Source organism: Eupeodes corollae, chromosome 2 (genome assembly GCF_945859685.1).
Source record: "Eupeodes corollae chromosome 2, idEupCoro1.1, whole genome shotgun sequence".
Classification (NCBI taxonomy): domain Eukaryota; kingdom Metazoa; phylum Arthropoda; class Insecta; order Diptera; family Syrphidae; genus Eupeodes; species Eupeodes corollae.
This window is the reverse complement of record NC_079148.1, coordinates 47,513,775-47,536,390: the sequence shown is the minus strand read 5'-3', so window position 1 is coordinate 47,536,390 and position 22,616 is coordinate 47,513,775. Positions and strand designations below refer to the sequence as shown.

Sequence of the window (22,616 nt, the reverse complement as noted above, 5' to 3'; positions counted from 1 at the left end):
TCTTGTTGGAAGTATGTATTTTGTTTGCTACAAGGCGAAACTAAACCTCGTTTTGTTTAATTTTAATTTATTAATATTAATTTATTATTCTAAAAACTATGATAATTCTTTGACAACGTATTAAGTTATGACAATGACAATGTTTGTGAGTGCAGTTTTAAACCTCAAGAGGGCACTACTCGTCATGCGATTAATGTTTAATATTTTTGTGCTTTATGTATGTATATTTGCGACGAATACGAATTATAAATAAAAAATAGACAACAGGATATAAAAACAAAAGAAATAAAAAAAAGAAAATAAACAGTTCAGAAAATACATCAATCGCAAATAAGTTATCGCCATTTTTTGTTTGCTGTTGTTTTTAAGTTATAAATACAAAATAGACAACTGGATATAAAAACAAAAATAAAATAAAATAAACAGTTCAGAAAATACACCAATCGCAAATAAGTTTTTGTTTGTTTTTTTCTTCTTTTTTTTTGGAATGGCAAATATTTTTGCAATGTCTTTTTTGCTGCACATTGGTAACGAATTTAATTTTCTTTGTCTTCTAGCGTCATGCTTGTGTCAGGATTTTCCAAGATTTTTGCCGTACTCAAAAGCGGACATTTGGCAACTTCGTGGAATATCTTATGGGAGTATTTACTTCTTATTGTTTTAATTGTATCTTTAGGTTTCCGGTGGAGACCAGCATTAAGAACTGGAATAATGTGTTTAAAGTCTTCTAGTGTGTAACCTAAAAGTAAATAGAAAATTATCATACGTTGAACATTGACAATAGTATTATTTATTATTATTTTTATAAATCCTTTATTGAAGTTGGGTTTATTTTAATAATTTTGTATATATCTAGAACAATCGCATAGTGAAAGTTGCCGTCGGCCTACACTGAATTATTTCTAATTTTATGTCAGAATGGAATAAGTTAAGAGTTAAAGATGTTAAAAGCTGCTTTATATTTAAATAAAAGAATATACGCTTCAACAGTTTGAAGATTCAGAAAAGAATAACTAATTTATTTTTATAAGTAAAAATAAAACAAACAAATCAAGAAAATGATAAGCTGATGAAAATCTAATTCTAAAGGTTTATTTTAACATCCTCACTGTATTAGATAACACCAAAGCTTAGTCCAAGAGCTGAAGAACAAGTAATATGCTTCGGTCTAGGAAGAGCCTTGGACAACAAATCAGCTGTCATTTCTTCAGTGCTGACGTATTTCAAAACAATTTCTCCTCGTCAATTTTTTCTCGTATAAAGTGATGTTTTAAAATCAATGTGTTTGGTTCTTCCATGATATGTGCTGGTTAGAGCCAAGCTTATAGCACTTTTGTTATCACAACGAATGATAGTTGAATCTGGTGAATTTCGAATTAGCTCTCTCTGTAGGCCTATCAACCAGGTTGCTTCTTGAGTCGCTGCTGTTAGTATTTTTTCGAATTCCATGAGATTGCGCCATTATGAAGCAAGAAAGTGTAACCGGTAACGGATCGTCTCTCATCTGAGTCAGTAGCCCAATCGGCTTCACAAAATCCGGAAACATGTCCTTCCCCAGGTAGTTTCATATCATATGAGCTGTTCCTTTAAGATAGCGAAAAATGTGTTTTACTGCTGTCCAGTGGGCTTTTCCCGGGTTCTGGTTGTATCGACTGACTGTACTTACAGCAAAACTAATATCAGGACGTGAAACTTGAGCTGCAAACATAAGACTTCCCACAGCTTCTTGATAGGCTACATCTTTCATTTCAGCACACTCCTTTTTGTTTTGTGGGCACATTTCCTTTGTCAACGTGCCAACTTTTTAGTTAGCATCTAAAGGTGTTTTCGCTAAGTTACAATCCAACATATGGAATCGATTAAGAATTTCATTGATGTACAGTTTCGAGCAAAATTCGTGGTACCCGTGTAGGTATTCTTGATAAATGAGTTGTGTAAATGATATTAAGACACAATTTTCAATGTATGTTTTGATTTATTCAAGTTTAAGTTTATTTAACAAATTAACACAAGAAAAACAGAAAAATATCCTTCAAGGATCTTAAAAAAGTTAAAATAAAAGTATAGGTCCCTAACAACAATAGTGCAAAAGTCTTGGTACAATAGAAGGACAAGAGAATTTAATTCGGTTTCGAATGTTTTATGTTAAGAATATAATTACCTAATATTTTGTGGGAAAACCTTTAAGCCTTTTAAACGATTTGGCATAGAGTTCACAAGTTTTCGCGTGACATCTGACCCTATTAATTCCCATTCTTATACCAGGAGCTCTTTCAGGTGGGTTTTGGTCGTTATATTTTGTTTTCGAAGTCGTTTCTCTAAGACATCCGATAAATGTTCGATTGGGTTAAGATCTGGACTTTGGGGGGTGTAACTAGCATGTGGGGCGTGTTGTAGGCGATCCACAACTTCACATTTGTAGCCGTATGCTTGGGATCGTCATCCTGTTGGAAGTGATATGATATACGATCCCAAGTTTCTCTGCACTTTGTTGTAAGTTTTGTTTTAAGATGTTCAAATAAACCTCCTTAATCATAATTCCATCAATTTTTGTCAAATTCCCGACACCACTGGATGACATACACCCCCATACCATTACACCACCGCCGCCATGTATCACAGTTTTAATTGTGTTTTTAGGATTCAAGGCTTCGCCTTGTTTTCTCCACATTTGTTGAATTTCGACTCATCGGAGAATATTACGTTGTATCAAAATTCATTTCATTTATTTTTATAATCCTTTGCAAAGTCCAGTCTTTTCTTTTTATTTATTTCACTTACGAACGGCTTTTTACGAGGTGTACACGACTTAAACCCAGATCTCTGGAGCGATCTTGCAACTGTCCACGGAGAAACTGTTTTATTTAAACTAATCTGTATATCGGTAGCAATCTTTGGAGCACTTTTGAATGGATCTTTTTTTATTATACTCGCGATTTTTCGTTCATCTCTTTCTGTAAGCTTGCGCGAACGACCAGACCTGACTTTATTTTCGATTCTGTTCAAAATCTAGTACAATTATAGAAAAAAAAGTAAAACAAAATTTAATACTTTTCCTTGCTTGTCACTTTTGACATGTTCATAGTTTTTGCTTCCTTCTTATCTAACGATCTTTTGTAAAAGTATCACGCATTATCTCGATCTTAATCTTGTTAAATAAAAGTAATCTTTAAATATTATCAAAAGAGTATCATTTGAATTAAAATTAACATTAATGGTCCTTCGAAACGGATTGTTCTTACCGCGAAATAATTATTTATATAGTTTTTTTGAGAAAAAAGTGCAGTCCATAACCACAAACTAAATGTCTAATGCAACACAGTTGTCAGCCATTTTAGAACAGCAGTATGAGTTATTCGACACTATTAAAGAATCGCTCGATAAATTGGGTTCCAACCCAACAACCCAAAGAATAGAGTCTCGTAAAAATGCTCTCTGCGAAAATTGGACTTTATTCAAAGAAAGTCACCAAAGTGCCACATCCATCAAAGCATCACTGAAAGTTGAAACACGACAGAAATTCGAAGAGGAGAATTATTTTAAAAACAAAATGTATCGTAGCTGCGAAGAAAATTATCTAGATGCCATCGAACACATGTCTACGTTGAAAGATAAGTTATCAGAAGTTCCAAATCTAGATGGGAAAGCTCTTGCTGCTACGTCTGCCAAACCGCAGATTTTGGCAAATAACCACCAGCTACCAAAACTACCTCTACCAGTTTTCAACGGCGAATTTTTTTTTCTTTATTGTAACGGTTAATCACGTTTTGTATGGTAGATTTGGGTCGTCCAACTATTTTATTAATTTCCGCAAAGCTTTTACCTTGCTCATGGCAATTAATAATAATTTGACGCTCATTTACCGTTAATTCTTTTCTAACCATCGCTTTTTTGGTTTTAAACAACAAAATTTCTTTAACCTTAACCTGCACGACCGATCATTTTGTACTGATTGACACACAAATGTCATAGAAAAAGCTTCATGCAAACAAAAAAAAAACAAAGCTAACAGGACCGTTACAAATATAAACAGTTAAAACTAGTAAAGTGCAGAAGTACCTACTGCACTACTTTTTTCATAGATTTCAAGGTTTTATTATTTTCTGCTAGAAAATGGAATTTGTTTTTGAAGTTTTTCTATTGGTAAAACAAAGAATAAGGGTTTATCATAATAAATAACTTGATGCATGAAAATTAAGTCCTTAAGTTTTCTTTTCTTTCAAAGCTTTTAATGAGAGCACTTTGAGTACCGTGACTTATGCTCGACACTGTATAACTCTTGATCCAATAAAATTAACCCTCTTTTTCGATCCCTGTTAATTTGAATGCCCAAGAAAAAAAAAAGCGTTTTGTAGGTTCTTTTTCAATTCCAACTTCTGGTATTTATCGTTAGTAAATATGAGAAGATCATCAACATAAACTGCTACATACAACATATTTCCCTTACATAATCTATAATAAATGCAGGAATCGATTTTAGATCTTGTAACGCCGAAACTCTGTAATGCCGCATCTAATTTTTGGTTGCAAACACGGATAGTTTGCTTCAGACCATAAAGGGATTTTTTCAATTTACATGCACCTAGGCTTTTGTCATTAAAGTCTGGCTGTACCATACAAAACTCTATTACACTTTGACTCGTGCCCCATGCCTCAAATTTGACAATTATTGTTTGTTTTGTTTTGAATGCTCCTTCTCGTTGACTTTAATTTTTCGATAGTTTTTGAAGTTGAGTAAAATTTTAAATTTTTCGCTGTCCTATAAAATTTCTAATATGGAGTTACACACTTTTCTGGTTTTGCAAACAAATTCGATGTTGTTTATCCCAGCAACAAGAAAATCGAATGGAAAAGAACAGCATAAAACGAGTATGAGAAAAAAGAAACGTAAACGGAAGTCTACTAAAAATTTGTCCGAGACTCACCGGACATTTTTTTGTGCAGCTCATTTTCTCACATCTGCTTTCTTTTTCGCACTCATGTAAATCGTGAGTCGTGAGGCATCGTGTAATAGCATACTTACATTTTTTATCATGAATTTGCATAGAAAGACACTATTTTGTAAAAATGTTGCTTACCGGTATAATGAACCAAAGTCTTTGTCCACGCATCCACTTCTCCATTCATTCTTAATGCAATCATTAGTGCAGCGCAAGCCATTTTGGAATCGCTAAAAAATATGGTTTCATAATCCATAAGAGAGAACTCTAAAATATATCTAGCCAAGGTCAGAGTTGGCATTGGAACTTTGGCGCACTAGAGAAAACAAAATTAATTCAATCAATTTTTTGTTTCAAATACAAAAAAAAAAAACATTCTGCAGACTTACTCTAGCGTATCTTCTTAGAAATCTATATGATAATGGAATTCCCAAATCATAATTAATAGTCTTTAGTGTAGTCTTTTCCATTTTAATCAATTCGTCATGACTGTACGCTCCGTCGCATATGTACAAGAAATCTTCAATCAATGGAGGCGTTCGTTCCTGTGTATAGAAAATTATAAAATCACAAAAAAAAGGAAATTGACTTTCTATAACTTACATCATATTTGCTTGCAATAAATAAAGCTGAAGCTCCGAGGAGTTGCAGTTTTTCTTTGTGTATAATTTGTTTGCCCAAGAAAATATCAACAACCTTCACGGCCAAGTATAGTGTTTCATGATTTAGTTCAAAAGTCTCTTGTACTTCTACCATCCAATCGACAAGCAAAGAGCGCATCCATTTCGATAAATGAGCCTGCTTAGGCATATAGTCCACAATAACAAATTCAACCTGAACACAAATAATTCATTAAGATTACTTTTACAATTTAACCATTTACACAAATGGCTCTGATTATTAACACAAACCTCTCTCGTTTTAAGATAGTTAAAAATATCCATGGCATAGTGAGACACCTGGAAGGGATCGTTCCAGTTAGCTTTGTCGAAATCTACGACTTCGTCAGGTATTTCAGCTGGATGGTTCTTCAATGGAGACGGTGTCGAAATTCTGTTTTCGTTCTCCAATTCCATTAAAATTTCTTCCTTGATCTCTTTCTTTTGAAGGCCTTGCGACAACGAACGCCGTTTGGATTCAAAAATTTCAGACGAACGCGCTGAATCTGTGCCCGAAATGTCTTCCAGCGCAGACATATACAGGCTTTCTTCAGTCTTATTAAATTCATTTGAGATACGCCTTGTCGGTGGTTTGATAACTTCAAAATCATCTTTTTTCTTAACTACTGTGGCAGCCTTTTGATCTTCAACAATTTGTGCAATTGCATTACGGGTGTTTGCACGGGTGCACACTTTCGTTGGCCGCAATACTATCGTCGTAGCACCATTGTCCTTCTAATTAAGGTAATAATACAATATAAATAAACATTAATATAATATTCCAATAAACTTGTTATCAATGAATTAAAATAACCTTAATGGCTGCTGTGGCTTTCTTTTGAGCATCATTTTGGACTTTAGCTATGACTTTTTTGACATCATTATCCAAGTGCAGCGCGTTGACATTGTTTGTTAAATTACCTAATGCTGTCCGTTTAATCTTGTCATTTTTCAATGGACTGTTTTCGGCTTTTCGTTTGCGCGTTATAATAGGTTCTCCATTCAGGCCTTGAATGTTTTGTGACCTAAAGAGAACAAACGAATTTTTTATATATTTTCTCACCAAAAATGTTTAAATGTTGTTTTATCAATTTTACCTTTTTGTTATTCCTTTTCTTGCAAGTGGCAAGAGATTTGATTTGTTTGTAAGATTTTTTGCTTGTTTTGAAGCCATATTGTGATGTATTTGCCAAACTTTAGGTCTACACAAGTTTATAGTAAAACGCTAGCTTTTGACAAAAATGCAGTATTTTTTTAAATAAAAAAAAAAACAAATCTGAAAATAAAATTCGACTTATTTAATACAAATCAATCAATTTTTGTTTAGTTTTATTTTTTTGATTAAAGTGAAAAAAGCTTAGGAAACGAACATGACGGATCAAAAAAAGGTTTTCATTAAATACACAGCTGGTCAAAAAATCGGTGTGAGAAAATTTTTGATTTCCACTCTTGACTTGTTGCTGATTAGCGGTTGTTTTGAATGCAAGCAGTGCAACCAACAGTTATTTTCTCTATGAGGATGCTAAAATTTTTGCATTTAAGTAATGTAATGCTAAGCAGATAAGTTATTTGTTTTGGAATAGATTCTGTGTGTTCTAGAAGTTGACCATAAAAATATGTGTGTATTCTTTATTTTATGGTATAAACTCTTGAGGTGGGTTGTTTAAAATCATTTTATTAGCTTCAAACAATAGTTTTTCATTCATTTTGAATAAGCTCGCCAGAGGAAAGAAAATTAGTTCGTCGACTTAGAGATGAGGACACGACCCACAAATTTATTGCGGAGGTCCTAGGCAAATCAAAATTTGATAACAAATGCTCTCACGCGCAGAGGAATACGCCAAAATAGAGGGTGGCCGAAAAAAAACATCAGCTTCCACTTTATTTCGTCAAGGACTATAGGTGCTCAAATTGATAATGCGGTCAGTGCACGCTCGATCTGAAGAAGGCTTCACAACTCAAATATCCCAGGAAAATCGCCGGGAAAGTTCCATTCCTTAGGACTAGCAATATAAGGTCCGGAAAATTATTTGCCTTAAACCATGCGAATTACAACGAACCAGAGGCCGTACAAAAATGGATAAATATCTTGTGGAATGATGAAACAAAAGTAAATTTGTTTTTATCGAATTCTGGGCTCAATTTAAGGCGACCAAAAGGTAGGGACTATCATCGCCGCTTTACACCGAAAACTATTAAACACAGGAGGGAATATAATGGTGTGGGGCTGTTTTCCCTGGTTCGGTGTAGGCCCTTTATTCCGTTTGAATAACATCTTAACAAAATACGGATATAGTGATATTTCGGAAGATGTCATGTTACCGTTTTCTGAGGAAAACTTGGGATAGTACTTTTACTAAGATAACAATCCTAAACATACCGCAGGTCTTCTGAAAGATTCGTTTCGAGAGAAACAAGTATCCGTTGTCCCATGGCCAAGTCAATCACCTGATATCAATCCTATTGAGAACTTGTGGAATGAGCTTAAGCGTTAGTTAGGGGGTCAATATTTCACTAATGGAAACCAATTGTGGGAAGCAGTTCAAAGAGAATGGTATTACATACCCCAGCAAACATGCCGAAAGTTAATAGAGTTAATGCCGTGACGAATTTAAAAAGTTTTGTATAATAATGGAGGATACTCAGGTTATTAATATTAAAGCGAGTAAAACAAAAATTGTGATAAAATACAGAAATTATTGTTAAAAACGATAATTTTACTAATTTAGGAGACACACTCATTTTTTTGTCCAAGTGAAAAAACCTCCATCTATAGTTTTGGGGCTATATTATCTATACTTGTAATCTATTTCATAGCCTTAAAGTGTTTTTTATTTAATTAATATAACAGCTTTAAAAATATCTACGTAAAATTAATATTTAACATAAAAAAGGAATACGAAATGAATTATTACAAAAATTAATTATCACACCTATTTTTTTGACCAGCTGTGTATATGAACCCTTTTTTCTCACACAAAGGCGAAAGCTCCAAAAAGGCAGATTTTGCTTGACACCGCAAGCCTACATCCTTTGTGGCAGAAAAGGAGTGCAATTGGCCAAAGTTGGTTCCTTATAAGCAAATTCTCATCTTGAAAATTAGTGGAGGATTTTGCAAGTTTTCACCCGGAGAAATAGGATCCGGTGCACATTGTTAAATGATTGTTATTAAATTGCCAGAAGTAAGGTTATAACGTCTTCATTGAAAACATGAAATCAGTAAAGCTTGCAAATAGCTCACATCTTGTTAACATTTATGAAAAGAAATATAGGACAAAACGAATCAATTCAAATAGAGATTTGAATATAATGAAGATTTTCATATCCAAAACATGTATTCGTAGACTTGTATATTTTAGGCCAACATTGCCACGCTTAATAAAAAAATGTCCCTGCGCTTATTCAACCTTTCCTCCATCATTTCCGGGGAAGACGTGATAGTTTGGGGTTTTTTACAAGCCAAATTGTCCCTCAAATCAGTAAAGGAATAGCCAAATGGACGAACGATCGGTCGCCACTTAAAAGTCAACTCGAAAATGGAATATAGAGAAAATCGGGTTAGTTTTGGCTTCCGTTTGTATATATTATCTTCAGAAAAAAAATATGTAAAGCAAATGTGTTTTTGGACGATCTGAAAGTCTATGCTGAATGCAACCAAAGCCATATTATGAATATACAGACAGTACTTTTAATAGCTGAGTAGCTGAAAATAATATCAAAAAACAACATTAACCAATCTTATCTTATAATAGACTTGAGTAATTTCTGTAATCACTTCGCACATAACCTAACCAGCTTATTGATGTAGAAGCATTTAAGGACATGAAATGGACTATAAAAATAATAGTTTAATAATGCCAAACCTTTTAGAAAAAATTTACTTTTTGTGAAGTACTGAAGATTTCCTTAGAAAAGCGATAGAAGTTATGACTTGTTGCCGTTTATCCCAAATACCTATGCTTAAAATGGGCTAGAAAGAGAATACGAAACCAGATCGAACTTTTCAAAAATAAAAAATGCTGGGTTTAGCAAAAGAAGAAGTTGATAACAAAAATAGACTGCGCGTCATCAGGTTAGCACACACTCTCGCGTAAGTCCAACCAAACTAAATGAGCTAAGATTTGTATATTATTTTTTATTTATGGCCGATTCAATTTTAAGTTAAATAAAACAAACATTTTTGGTTTTCCGTTATTTTTTTTTTTCAGAAAATAACACACTAAATTACAATTCAATTTGAGTCATTAGCACATATCAAATCAAAAAATCAAATGGGGTGGCGCAACAGTCCGTTGTGAACCAGGGCCTAGTGACTTACAACTCTCAACCATTCCTGTGTGCGAGTACTGTTGTCAGGAATGGAAGGGACCTACAATTTAAGGCCGAATCCGAACGGCTAATTTGAGAAAGCACTTTTTCATGACAAGAATTACTCTTGAAGGAATTGTCAATTCCTCGCAAGAGGCAGTACCCGCGAAAATTATTTTTTTTTTTTTTTTTTTTTAAATTAAGGTGGCACAGGCAGGGATTGAACCCAAGACCCCTTGCATGACAGTCCAACGCACTAACCATCATGCCACGGGTACTACCATTAGCACATATCACTTTTTTAATTTGTTTGAAGCTTTTAAGCTTAGAACTTATTTCTTAACTTATGCATTTAGTAATTAAAACATTGTTTAATAAATTCAATAGTGTGTAAATCCTCCCTTGTTGACAATGACCTCATAGATTCGATTGGAAAGCGACTCGTACAATTTTGTCAATATAATCCAAGGAAATAGATGACCAAGAGCGTTTAATGCCTTCGATTAGTTCTGGTTTGTTGGAATATTGTTTCCCAGACTCATAAACTTTACGAGCAAGCAACCCCCACACGTTTTCTATTATATAAATGTCAGGAGACTAAGTCGGCCACTGAATTTAACTTACATTTTGTCCCTCAATCCATGTCTTAATGACCCGGGATGTGTGGATCGGAGCGTTGTCGTGTTGAAAATGCCATGGTAAGTTTCCAAACAAATATTTGAAATGTGGAAAAGTATTTTCAAGTTCGTTTTTGTATATACTTCCATTCATATTTGCTGTCAAAAATTGTAAGTCGCACGTACCATAGTAGGAGATGGCTACCCACACCATCACAACAACGACCAGATCAGTTTTATTAAGCTTATGGGGGATGTGCTAACCTGATGACGAGCAGTGTATATGTAAATGTCGACGAAATTGGAAAAATTATTTGAATTATGGTATTATCGTCACCATATCCGATACTATTATTTAATCAAGATTGTAACAAGGAACAAGAAACAAGGCAACAGTTTAACTAGTCAGAAGAAACGGTTGAAAAGAAGTTTCACAAAAAGAAGAATTGTTGCGAAGAAAGAGCAAAATTTCATTCAATTGATACTACATACTTTGATGTAGCTAACCTAACGTTTTTTTAAGCTCAGCAATCTTAAACATCTTATAATGTTTGGCTAAGGACGATCAAATTAAGCGTATAAACTAATACACATTTTATACCTTCAGCATTTTACCTGAAAGTTTCCAAAACCAATAAAATAAAGTCCAATTTCATAACTTGTAGCAATAGAAAGAATTCCTTAAAAATACTAGCTAGAAAAAGAAAAGCCAAGAAAGTTGTGAAAGTTATGTTTCGAAAAAAGCAGAGAATAGAATTGATTCGAAGCATGAAAAGAATAAGAGGTCTGATAGACACAAACACAATTTTTCAAAGGTTAAAGTTAAGTGTTGCTAATCAACAACGTAACATATTGCCAAACTAAAACACTTATGGATTTCCATCTCTGTTTATATCTTGCGTTCAATCTTATTTAGATAATCGGAATCGGAAACACTATTGGGAGTCGCCTTTGTCCTTTGCTGTTCTTATAAGGTATTATGGATTCTTTGGTAATTAAATACAATAATTACGCCGATTACATAAATATATATTTTATCACGGATGCCGTCACAACTTCCTTGAGTTGTATGCTACTAAATGCCAAACAATTACTCCCGCAAACATCCTCTTCTTCCTTAACGTACCTAGTTAGTTCATGAATAATGAAAAAAATGTTACTTCCATTAGCGACTTTGGAACTGCTTGTACTTGAGTGACCTGAACTTCCGAACTTATTATGATTCTATTGTGAACAAAGCTTGTCCAACTCTCTAGTAATAATTAAGTTAGAAATGACATACTTAACATGTATTTCCAAAGCTTGTAAATAAGCAAACAAACTGGAATGATTTTATAGAAAGGCTTTTAAGTTTTATAAATTTAAGATCTCCCATGGATACAATTGAGCAAATTGACCATGAAGTGGAACAATTTATTGCTGATGTGCAACAGGCCGCTGAAGAAAGTACTCCAACATTTTCTAATAGAAGACAAAATGAAATAAAATATCCTTTAGAGATAAGAGAGTTGATAATAGAGAAAAGAAGAGCTCGAAGAAAATGGCAAAATAGTAGATTTCCAGATGATAAAACAACGTTTAACCGTATAAGCAACAATCTTAAAAACAAATTTACAAATTCAAAAATGATTCACTCAGTACATTCATAAGGAATTTAACGACTAATGCTTCAACCGATTTTTCGCTATGGAAAGCAGCCAAGCGCCTGAAGTTACAAAACTCGCCCTTGAAATCTCAAGATGGGAAATGGATCGGTAACCCGAAAGAAAAAGCTAACCTTTTCGCTGAACATCTTGCGAATGTTTTTAAGCCATACTCATCAAACGCGGCTGAAAATAACTTACAGTTTGTTGATAAGATAGATGAAAGTGAAATACCAATTGTAAGACTTAAAGAAATAAAAAGTATGTGTTTACATCAACTACCAAATAAAAAATCACCAGGTTACGATCTAATTACTGTTCAGGTTATGAAAGAAATGCCATTGAAAGCCTTCATAAAACTCCAATATATAATAAATGCATGCCTTAAGCACCGGTATGTCCCGCACCATTGGAAAATTGCTGAAGTAATTGTCATACCAAAGCAAGCTAAACCACCTACAGAAATGACGGCTTACAGACCAATTGGCAAAAGTTTTTGAAAAACTGCTTCTGAAGAGACTTAGCAAAATCATAGAAGAAAGAAGGTTAATCCCAAACCATCAGTTTGGCCTTAGAAATAAATATTCCACGATAGACCAAGTTCATTGAATATCGGATGTAATAGAAAAAGCATTAGAAGCAAAACAAGTATGTTCAGCTATTTTCTTAGATGTTGCTCAAGCTTTTGACAAGGTTTGGCATGAGGGACTTGAGTACAAACTGCAAAGGGACCTTCTCAGGCAGTATTTTGAAATATTAAAATCCTACATCTCAGACCGATTGTTTAGAGTAAGGTACGATCAAGAATGCTCGGAATTGAAGAAAATAGAAGCCGGTGTACCAAAAGGAAATGTCCTAGGTCCTACCCTGTATTTGCTATACACAAGGGATATTACAGTTGGTAATCACACCATAATGGCTACTTTTGCAGATGATACCGCAATTTTGGTACCCGACAAATGTGTCTCTAAGGCAGCAGTAAAACTACAAAATGCCGTCGACACAGTGACAGCTTGGACCGAAAAATGGCGTATCAAACTCAATGAAACAAAATCTTCACATATAAACTTTATAAATAAAAAGATAAACAATATTCCAATAATCATTAATAATCAAGCTGTGCCTTACGCCAATACGGCCAAATACCTTGGAATGACTTTGGATGCAAAGCTAAAGTGGAAAGAGCACATCAAAAAGAAAAGAGAAGAACTAAACTTGAAATATAGTAAAATGTACTGGTTGCTTGGTAACAACTCTGATTTATCAATCCAAAACAAAATAATGCTGTATAATCAAGTACTAAAGCCTGTTTGGACCTATGGAATCCAATTATGGGGCTGTACAAAGAAAACAAATACCGAAATCATCCAAAAATTCCAAAACAAAGTACTTTGTGGAATACATAAGAAATACCGTCTACATTGTGACATACAAATAGAAATGGTTACAGAAGTTGTTAAAAAATACGCTGTATCGCACAACCAGAGACTGCAAAGTCATACTAATTCTGAAATGGAGTCCGTCTTGAATATAAAAAACCATGTTCGGAGATTGAGAAGAACCAAGCCTCATGAGCTTATGCTCTAAAAAAACATAGGAAAGTATTAAAAGTTTAAACTTCCCCCAAAGTGATTGTACAAAATTAAGAAAGAAAAATCGGAAGTCGATCCTTCAAGATTAGTCCTGATTAAGAGGTGATTTTAGTGGTTAAAAGTCCCACACTACTTGGTGTCGAATACTGCCAAGTGTCTTTTGAAGATTTCCTCCTGTCAAAAAAAAAAATCGCTTTATGCTTTGGGTCGTTATCCTGATAAAAAGTAAAGGTGTTTTCTAGACCCATTTGTGCAGCGTTATCTTTTAAATTCGTCTTCAGGACATCGATGTAGATCTAGTTCTGTGAAAATAACACATGAATTGTCAAAACGCATTTGATGGAAAATGCAGGGGAAATTAAAGTTGCTTGGCAACTTAGAACTAAGCGTACGAATACGAAATTGTCCTTGTTTTGCAGTAGTTTTTATCACTTCAGCATTAACTTGGTAAATAATTTTTTCCAACTAAAAAAAATTGATAAAATATATCATCATTTATGATCAGGAGAACATTCAAAGTTTTGATAGAAAGGGTACGAATATGAAATTGATACACTGTAAATATATTTTTATGAATGAATTTTCAATAAAAATAAAAAATATATTCAATTTAGGTATGAAACCTTTAAAAAGTTGTTACAATGCCCGACAACCGATTAGCGCCCCCTCTAATCTTTCTGTGTAAATGCAAGTAACTCGGAACGATTAATATGTATAATGCTCAATCTTTTTTTTCATTCTCCTTTTTTTACTCTATCTCTAAAAAAAGCTTGAGTTCTGGAAATGAACCGTTATTTTGCTTTATTCCGTCAAATGTGACAAAAATTAATGTATTTTTTGGGCGACAGTCGATTAGCCCCTCTACGCTTTTCTAAAAGTTTTTGCATGTTAAGTAGTCGTGTTTTTCTTTTTTAAGTTATTATTAGTTTATTTTGAATAATTTTCAATTAAATTTAGTAAAAATGGGGAAAGCAAAACAGTTAAATGAAGCCGAAAGTGCCAAAATAAAGGCTTATAGTGAGTGTGGTCAATCAATCCATCAAATTTCCAAAAAAAAATTAACCGCAGCCGCAAAGTTATTTCCTCATTCTTAAGAAATGAGCATAGTTATGGAAAAAATATGATGGGCCGGCCATCTTCTGTCATTACAGCAGCTGACAAGCTAATTATTTTGAGGCACGCATCGAATTCAAGAAGACACTGCAGCTAAGATTGAGAAAAAACCGGTGTAAAAGCATGAGTGCGGACTGTGCAAAGAGTTATTTCCAGCTTGTCGTCTTTTCAGACAAGAACAAATTTAATTTGGAGGGCCCCGATGGTTATGCTTACTACTTTCATGATCTTCGAAAGGAAGAGCATACTTTAGATCGACTGCACAGCTGTGCTGGTGGTGTCATGGTATGGGGAGCTATAACGTACTATGGCACCATTGAATTACAATTCCTTACTCATCGTATGAATGCCACAGCTTACAATGGTGTACTAAGAACGGCGTTCCCTGCAATCAAGGATATTTTTGGGCCCTTAGAATGGAAGTTCCAACACGATAACGCCCCTATCCACACCTCTAATAAGGTCGTAAAGTATTGGATTGAGCTCCAAAAAGTACCCTTTCTGATATGGCCGCCATTCTCGTCCGACCTTAACATAATGGAAAATAATTGGGGGTGGCTAGCACGCAAGGTTTACGAGTCTGGAAGACAATATCCAACTGAATAAAAAGTGCCTTGCAGACTATTTCTCTGGACTATATAAAGAAATTATATGATTCTTTACCCAACAGGCTGTACGAGGTCATAGTTAACCGTAGTGGTACAACACATTATTAATTTTTTTAGGAATAAGTTGTAAATATAAGGAATTCAAATTAAAAAAAAAATGGAAGTATTCTCTGCTCATTTTCTTATGTTATTTGTCATTTTCAAGTGGGGGTTCTAATCAAATGTCCGGAAAAAAAGATGATTTTTCTTATTTAACACTGGAGTACACGCGCCCTATTTTTGTACACCAATGCACGCGTGGTCTACTATGGTAGACCATTTAATAATGTTAATAATTTTTTATTTTAAAAACATATAAAAGAAATAACTATTTTGACGTAATATTCAATTAGCCTAAAGCATTTAATAACCATAATTTATGAATTTTAGGTTTGAGTGTCAAGTAAAAAAAATATTTCAATTCTAATACTATTGAAAAACTGTTAAGTTATGAAGAAAACTGTAACTGTGGTCTACTATAGTAGGACGGACGTGCACTCCAGTGTTAATTCTTTAAAATTCTGTTAAAATGTTATTTATTGAGATCGTACCGAAACTTTCATTTATTTTTGAGGATAATGTTACAAACTTTCATGGGCAAAAAGTTCGTTTCAAATGTTTTATTTGATTGGCTTATATTAAGTTTCAAAGATAAGAATCATACGGGCGCTTATCGGTTGTCGGGCAGTGTATTTCCAGAAAGTAATAATAATTTTGATTGTCAGTTCACTACCAGAGTACAAATTTTCGTCCAAATGAAAGGCAAGGGCCCAACAGGCCAGTATGGTCTTTTAAAGAATGTAATACAGTTTTTCATTCAATTTGATCTTTGATTGCACTACAAAATCAATTATAATGATGCTCAATTTAAAGAACAAAAATTACAGGTCATGGTAAAAATAAAATGATTATAAATCTTCCAAGTGTGTTAGAGAGCATCACATATTATGTTCTAATATCCTTTTATTTCGTATCTTCAATCATTCAATTATTATGTTCTTCTGTTTTGTTCAATATCCACCAATTTAATCAAATTTTTTACATCCTTAAACTTAGATTTATAAATCACTGTTTGAACATTTCCAAAACTAGCCATAAAGGACAGAACCGATCCAAAAATGACCTTGTGTGGAGGAAACTAAGATGGCTCGGTTTGGCTCTGTCGATCCATTTAGATTTTCAGCGGGTCAAAACAGTTTCACGAGCCAGGGTTTGGTTCTACCGTGTGTGGGGCAAGCCAAGTAGTTCTGTCTGTTTACATAATCTTATTTCACCATCAAAAACTATCCATCTATCTCAGTCTATCTTATACAACCATTTAAGGACAAAAATCATTGATGTGTCGTTCCATTCTTATTTTTTGTGGGTGAATTTTAGTAACAAACTTTTTTATATGAGGTTACTATGTTCGGCCATGTTTTTCTGCTTACAAGTTTTGTAATTTTACACATATTTGTCTGAACAAATGAATGCGGACGGATGATATGCAAGATTGAACCGTGGCCATTTGGACCGGGTTAAAATAGTATCGTATTGTACCTATGTCCAGGTTAAGATTTCTAAGATTTTTCTCAGAGATATTGACAGAGTAGGAGCGTGAAATATAAAAACAATTAACTACTAATTCTCAGCTATCAAACAAAATAGCTTTGCATTTCTTTTCATCCTTTTTGAATTGTGCGATAGAGAATCCTTGAGATATCGAATAATAAAAATTCTGTTCTCAGATTTCTGACAGCAAAAAGAGAAATTTGGTTTATATTTCTGAGGATACCGAAATATAAGATCATACAAAATATAAACTGTCCACTTCTAAGAAACAAAAATTATTGATTCCAATGGAGACAAATAATTTCCCAACATTTTCCAAAATGGATTTAGAAAAAAAGATACAAGCCATGTAGTAACCATTTACCTACAACAAACTGATCAATTTTTTACTACTACCAATAAGAAATTTTTAAAATAAAACTAAAACAATAATAGCATCAATTTTTTTAGACGTGAAGGACTAAGGAATCCTTCAATGTACAACTAATTACCTAACTAAAAATTCTTGGCCGCCTTGAGTTTTTATTACTTATGTACACCTACCTCCTTACTGAAAATTGAACAAAAGTTTCTAATGGGTCCTAATTTCTCGAGGATATTGATGATATCATAGAAATTTAGTGACAAACTATGATATTAACTAACTTTTAAGTTGGTTGATAACGCACTCCTAACTTCATCTACTTATCATACAGCTACCCTGTCTACTTGATGTGAAATAAAATGTATACAAAAAAATAAAAACCCAAAATAATAATTATCTAGTTACCTAACTCCCGCCACAATGAAGCGTTTCATGTCCTGCTACATCAAAAAATGAATTATTTTATGTTATATTTTGCTTGGTCATTATCCATAGAATATGACTATTTCTTTTTATTCCAGAGAGGTTTTTATTTTTTCATAAACTAAACAACAAACATAATGGCGACGAGAAACACTTTCAGCATCGTCGATGTACGAGATGCATTTCACATGGTTAACATTTTTACACTTACCTAATTGCTCCTTTCAAGTAAATAATTATTCCTTCAGTCCACCAAATTAATTTAAAACAATTAACACACAATTTATAAAGAAGTAAAAACTTATAACAAAATAGGTTGATCAACAAAATAAAATAATTTAACTAGTTAAACAAAAATAAAAATAATAAAAACGGAAGCAAAAATGCTTCCACTGCCGTGTGCTGGTGCAGAGATAATCAACCACACCGCCAAAAATCAGATCGACAGATGATTTGGATTTCAAAAATCAAAAATCTGTATCTGTTCCTTCTTCCTTCTTCGATTTTCCTGCCTTGCCTCAAAAATTAGGTAGGTATTTTTCGAAAATCACATTCCCGGCAAAAAGAAATAAAACAAAAAACAAAAGGAGTGAACACTATCTTCGATTTTGGCTGTCCTCTTCTCTACCTTCTTTTTCGTCCCTTTGGAAAAAGGTAAATCGTCTTCGTCTTGTGCTGTGCTGAAGTTCGACTTCGAGATCTCGTGGTGAGAAAACAGTACAACATTTTTAAAGAAGATCGTAGGTTCCTTACGGGTTCTATTTATCAGTTTCAATTTCCCCTTTTTGTTTGTTTGTGGTTGTGAAAAGAGTATATAATCATGTTTCGTGTATATAAAGAGTACCTATACCTAATCTTTTGTCAAATTTAACAAAACTGAAGGAGCAGCTGGCAATGGCAAAGAAGTCCCTTTCCGTGGTCAATTCGATTGCCGAATGCATTGCTCACTTCACTGCACTAGTTGGGAGATTTTCCTATTATTTAATAATTTAGTTTGGTAATATCTCAGGTAGACAGACGACAATGCATTTTCTTTTTATATCAAAATCAGAATATACCTATTAACGACATTAGAAAATGCAGACTAAACGGCTTATCTCAAGGAACTGTTATGATTATGTTATATAATGTATTATTTACTTCTATCGAGGAAGCATCTTTTTATTAAGACATGATTATAAAAATTACATTACATTTTATAACATTAATTTTTACCTGATGCTTAGTTAATCAGCTAGTTTTTTGCTCGTAAACTTTATCACAAAAACCACAAATCTCAAAAACATTCAAACATTTTTTCTTTAAAGAAATAAAACAAAATCTTAACACGAAAAACAACAAGAAAAACGATCACAATTTCGTTCAAATGATTTTCATTGGAAATTTAATATTTTTAATTTAGTGCGGCGCAGATTTTTGGTTGAAATTATTGATTGAAAGTTTATAATTTTTGAAAGTTAAATCGGCTTTACCAGCCAAAAATGCCGTTCTTTCGTTCGTTCGATCGTTTTTCCACACTTTTTTGAAATTTCAATTTTTGAATGCAGAACGCAGCGCACAGAGGGTACACAAGAACGAAAGAATTTTATCTGTCACTTGTGTTGGCAGTGCCATCAGTGAAAATTCGTTCAGTTTGCGAGGCTATGTTTACATCAATGCTGTGAGGTAGTGGTTCGATTAGGGTTGAATTTTCAATCCAGGATTTTTTTGATGTTTAATGGTTGATTTAATTTCTTTGTCTATATTTATAAATCTTGTTACTATGAATTTCCTTTAAATTGCAATAATTTGCTTACTTTAGTGATGTTCTTTCTGAATTTCAATGCGTTTCCCCTATAAAAAGAATGATACGTACAGCTTAACTATAATTATAAGACTGTGAAAAATATTGTGCATCTTATTACAACTGGATTTTGTCTTTAAAAAAAATATTTCTTGGTTGTTCAAAAATATTTTACGATTTTCTTACTACTTTTAACTTTTTTGAGATTTTTTGTGAAAGCTTGGATTAACACTGTACTGTCAAAAAGTTAAGTTATTTTAAAGGAAGTAAAGTGGAGTTACTACTTTCGGGTTTCGACATATATCTGCCTTCCTCTACTTGATGCAGAAACATGTAAATCTACTTTTAAACTATGTGTTGAATTTGAAGAAGAGTTGAAATTTTGTTATGAATTGATATTAACGACTCTTGTCATCTAAACAAATAGTTTTTCACTATAACTTTATTTTTAACTTTAGCTATTTATGGATGGTATTAACAAAGTTATGTCATTTTATTGTAAGCCTCCACAATTGTGTCAAAGAAAAGCAATATTTTATTTTTGCAATTATATCGACCTAAGAATAGTTAATTCTATGTTTTACAAGTTTTATGCATGGGTTAAAGTAGAGATTACACTTTTTGTAATTTTGTATGTAATGGGTTACAAGAATGTACCTGCATCTTAAATAATATTTTAACCATGTAAAAACAAGAAAAGCTTTACAAAATACTTTATCACAAGTATTGTTAATTAATCGTAATCGGCATTACGAGTATGTATTGTGCATTTATTTAAAACTCTATGAAAACACGTCTTTTCGGCTACACAAATAAAGCTTACGTTTGCTAGATTGGGCTGTATTCAAATAAATGAGGTATGAAAAATAATGCTCTATATAAAGAAAACCAATGTATACTGGAAGCATTCACAAGGCTAGTGGTTACGTATGTAGGTAGTCAAGGCACTACAAAATGAGATAAAATTTCTGATCTGAAGTATTTTACAAATTTCGGCTTCAAAGTTAGTTGGCAGTGATTTTGACATGTCAGGATCAGTTGATCAGTAAGGACACACACATTCTCTTAGTAAACGGTTTAAAAAAAAAACGCATAAAATTTGCAAAATCTCATCGATTCTTTATTTGAAACGTTAGATTGGTCCATGACATTTACTTTTTGAAGATAATTTCATTTAAATGTTGACCGCGGCTGCGTCTTAGGTGGTCCATTCGGAAAGTCCAATTTTGGGTAACTTTTTCGAGCATTTCGGCCGGAATAGCCCGAATTTCTTCGGAAATGTTGTCTTCCAAAGCTGGAATAGTTGCTGGCTTATTTGTGTACACTTTAGACTTGACGTAGCCCCACAAAAAATAGTCTAAAGGCGTCAAATCGCATGATCTTGGTGGCCAACTTACCGGTCCATTCCTTAAGATGAATTGTTCTCCGAAGTTTTCCCTCAAAATGGCAATAGAATCGCGAGCTGTGTGGCATGTAGCGCCATCTGGTTGAAACCACATGTCAACCAAGTTCAGTTCTTCCATTTTTGGCAACAAAAAGTTTGTTAGCATTGAACGATAGCGATCGCCATTCACCGTAACGTTGCGTCCAACAGCATCTTTGAAAAAATACGGTCCAATGATTCCACCAGCGTACAAACCACACCAAACAGTGCATTTTTCGGGATGCATGGGCAGTTGTTGAACGGCTTCTGGTTGCTCTTCACTCCAAATGCGGCAATTTTGCTTATTTACGTAGCCATTCAACCAGAAATGAGCCTCATCGCTGAACAGAATTTGTCCATAAAAAAGCGGATTTTCTGCCAATTTTTCTAGGGCCCATTCACTGAAAATTCGACGTTGTGGCAGATCGTTCGGCCTCAGTTCTGTATTTTATACGGTTTTACACCAAGATCTTTGCGTAAAATCTTCCATGTGGCCGAATAACACAAACCCAATTGCTGCGAACGGCGACGAATCGACATTTCACGGTCTTCAGCAACACTCTCAGAAACAGACGCAATATTCTCTTCTGTACGCACTCGTGTGGTTGGTTTAATGTCCAATAAAGTAAACTGAATGCGAAACTTGGTCACAATCGCATTAATTGTTTGCTCACTTGGTCGATTATGTAGACCATAAATCGGACGTAAAGCGCGAAACACATTTCGAACCGAACACTGATTTTGGTAATAAAATTCAATGATTTGCAAGAGTTGCTCGTTAGAAAGTCTATTCATGATGAAATGTCAAAGCATACTGAGCATCTTTCTCTTTGACACCATGTCTGAAATCCCGCGTGATCTGTCAAATACTAATGCATGAAAATCCTTACCTCAAAAAAATCACCCTTTATTCAAATACAAATATAAATTACTCAAATTATGTCTTATATTTGATTTTATGTAATTTAAAAACAAAAATCATGATTCAAAAATGTTTCTTATTTCATATATTTGCATTTATCACTTATATGACAGTTCCGGATTGTAGTGCAATTTCGCATTTACAAAGCTAGTCAAATTTAGACTACGTTGTAACTAGCTGTATGAATGCGCTAATTTTATTTTCTGACATTTAGATCCAGATTTTTTAAACCAAACTTTAAAATCCTAAGCTTGGTGAAGAAATTAATTTTATGTATGAATTGGAAAAAAATACAAACTAAAACTGATTAATTCTTCTTCGCTCTTCAACCGCCAAAAAAGTATGAATTGTTTGACTTCACTAACTAGAAAAGCTATTATAGTAAGATTTAAGAAATGCTGGTACCTAATTGATAATTGTTTTTCAGAAAACTCATCAATAAAATAAACAAGTTTATCGATGAAAAATAAAAGAATATTATAAACCTTGCTTATCTGTCAAAACACTTCAACATTTTATATTATATCATAAATTACTCCTTTTAAAGATTTTTTAAGTAAATTTCATCTAGATATCCTAACTTTCAATTTTGTGTACTGTTCTTAATTACATACCTATGTGAAAATGCTAA

General features: G+C 33.4%; 1 protein-coding gene across 1 annotated transcript; it reads right to left on the bottom strand.

The window, feature by feature from the left end:
• On the bottom strand, positions 1-19,414 carry LOC129948001 (G2/mitotic-specific cyclin-B3). The gene is made up of 8 exons (XM_056058800.1): positions 19,073-19,414; positions 6,697-6,875; positions 6,414-6,624; positions 5,852-6,334; positions 5,544-5,774; positions 5,330-5,485; positions 5,079-5,256; positions 1-739 (listed from the first exon to the last, which is right to left on the bottom strand). The coding sequence occupies exons 2-8, from the start codon at positions 6,771-6,773 to the stop codon at positions 537-539; spliced, it is 1,539 nt and encodes a 512-aa protein (XP_055914775.1). The 5' UTR covers positions 6,774-6,875; positions 19,073-19,414; the 3' UTR covers positions 1-536.
• Positions 19,415-22,616: the final 3,202 nt, after the last annotated feature.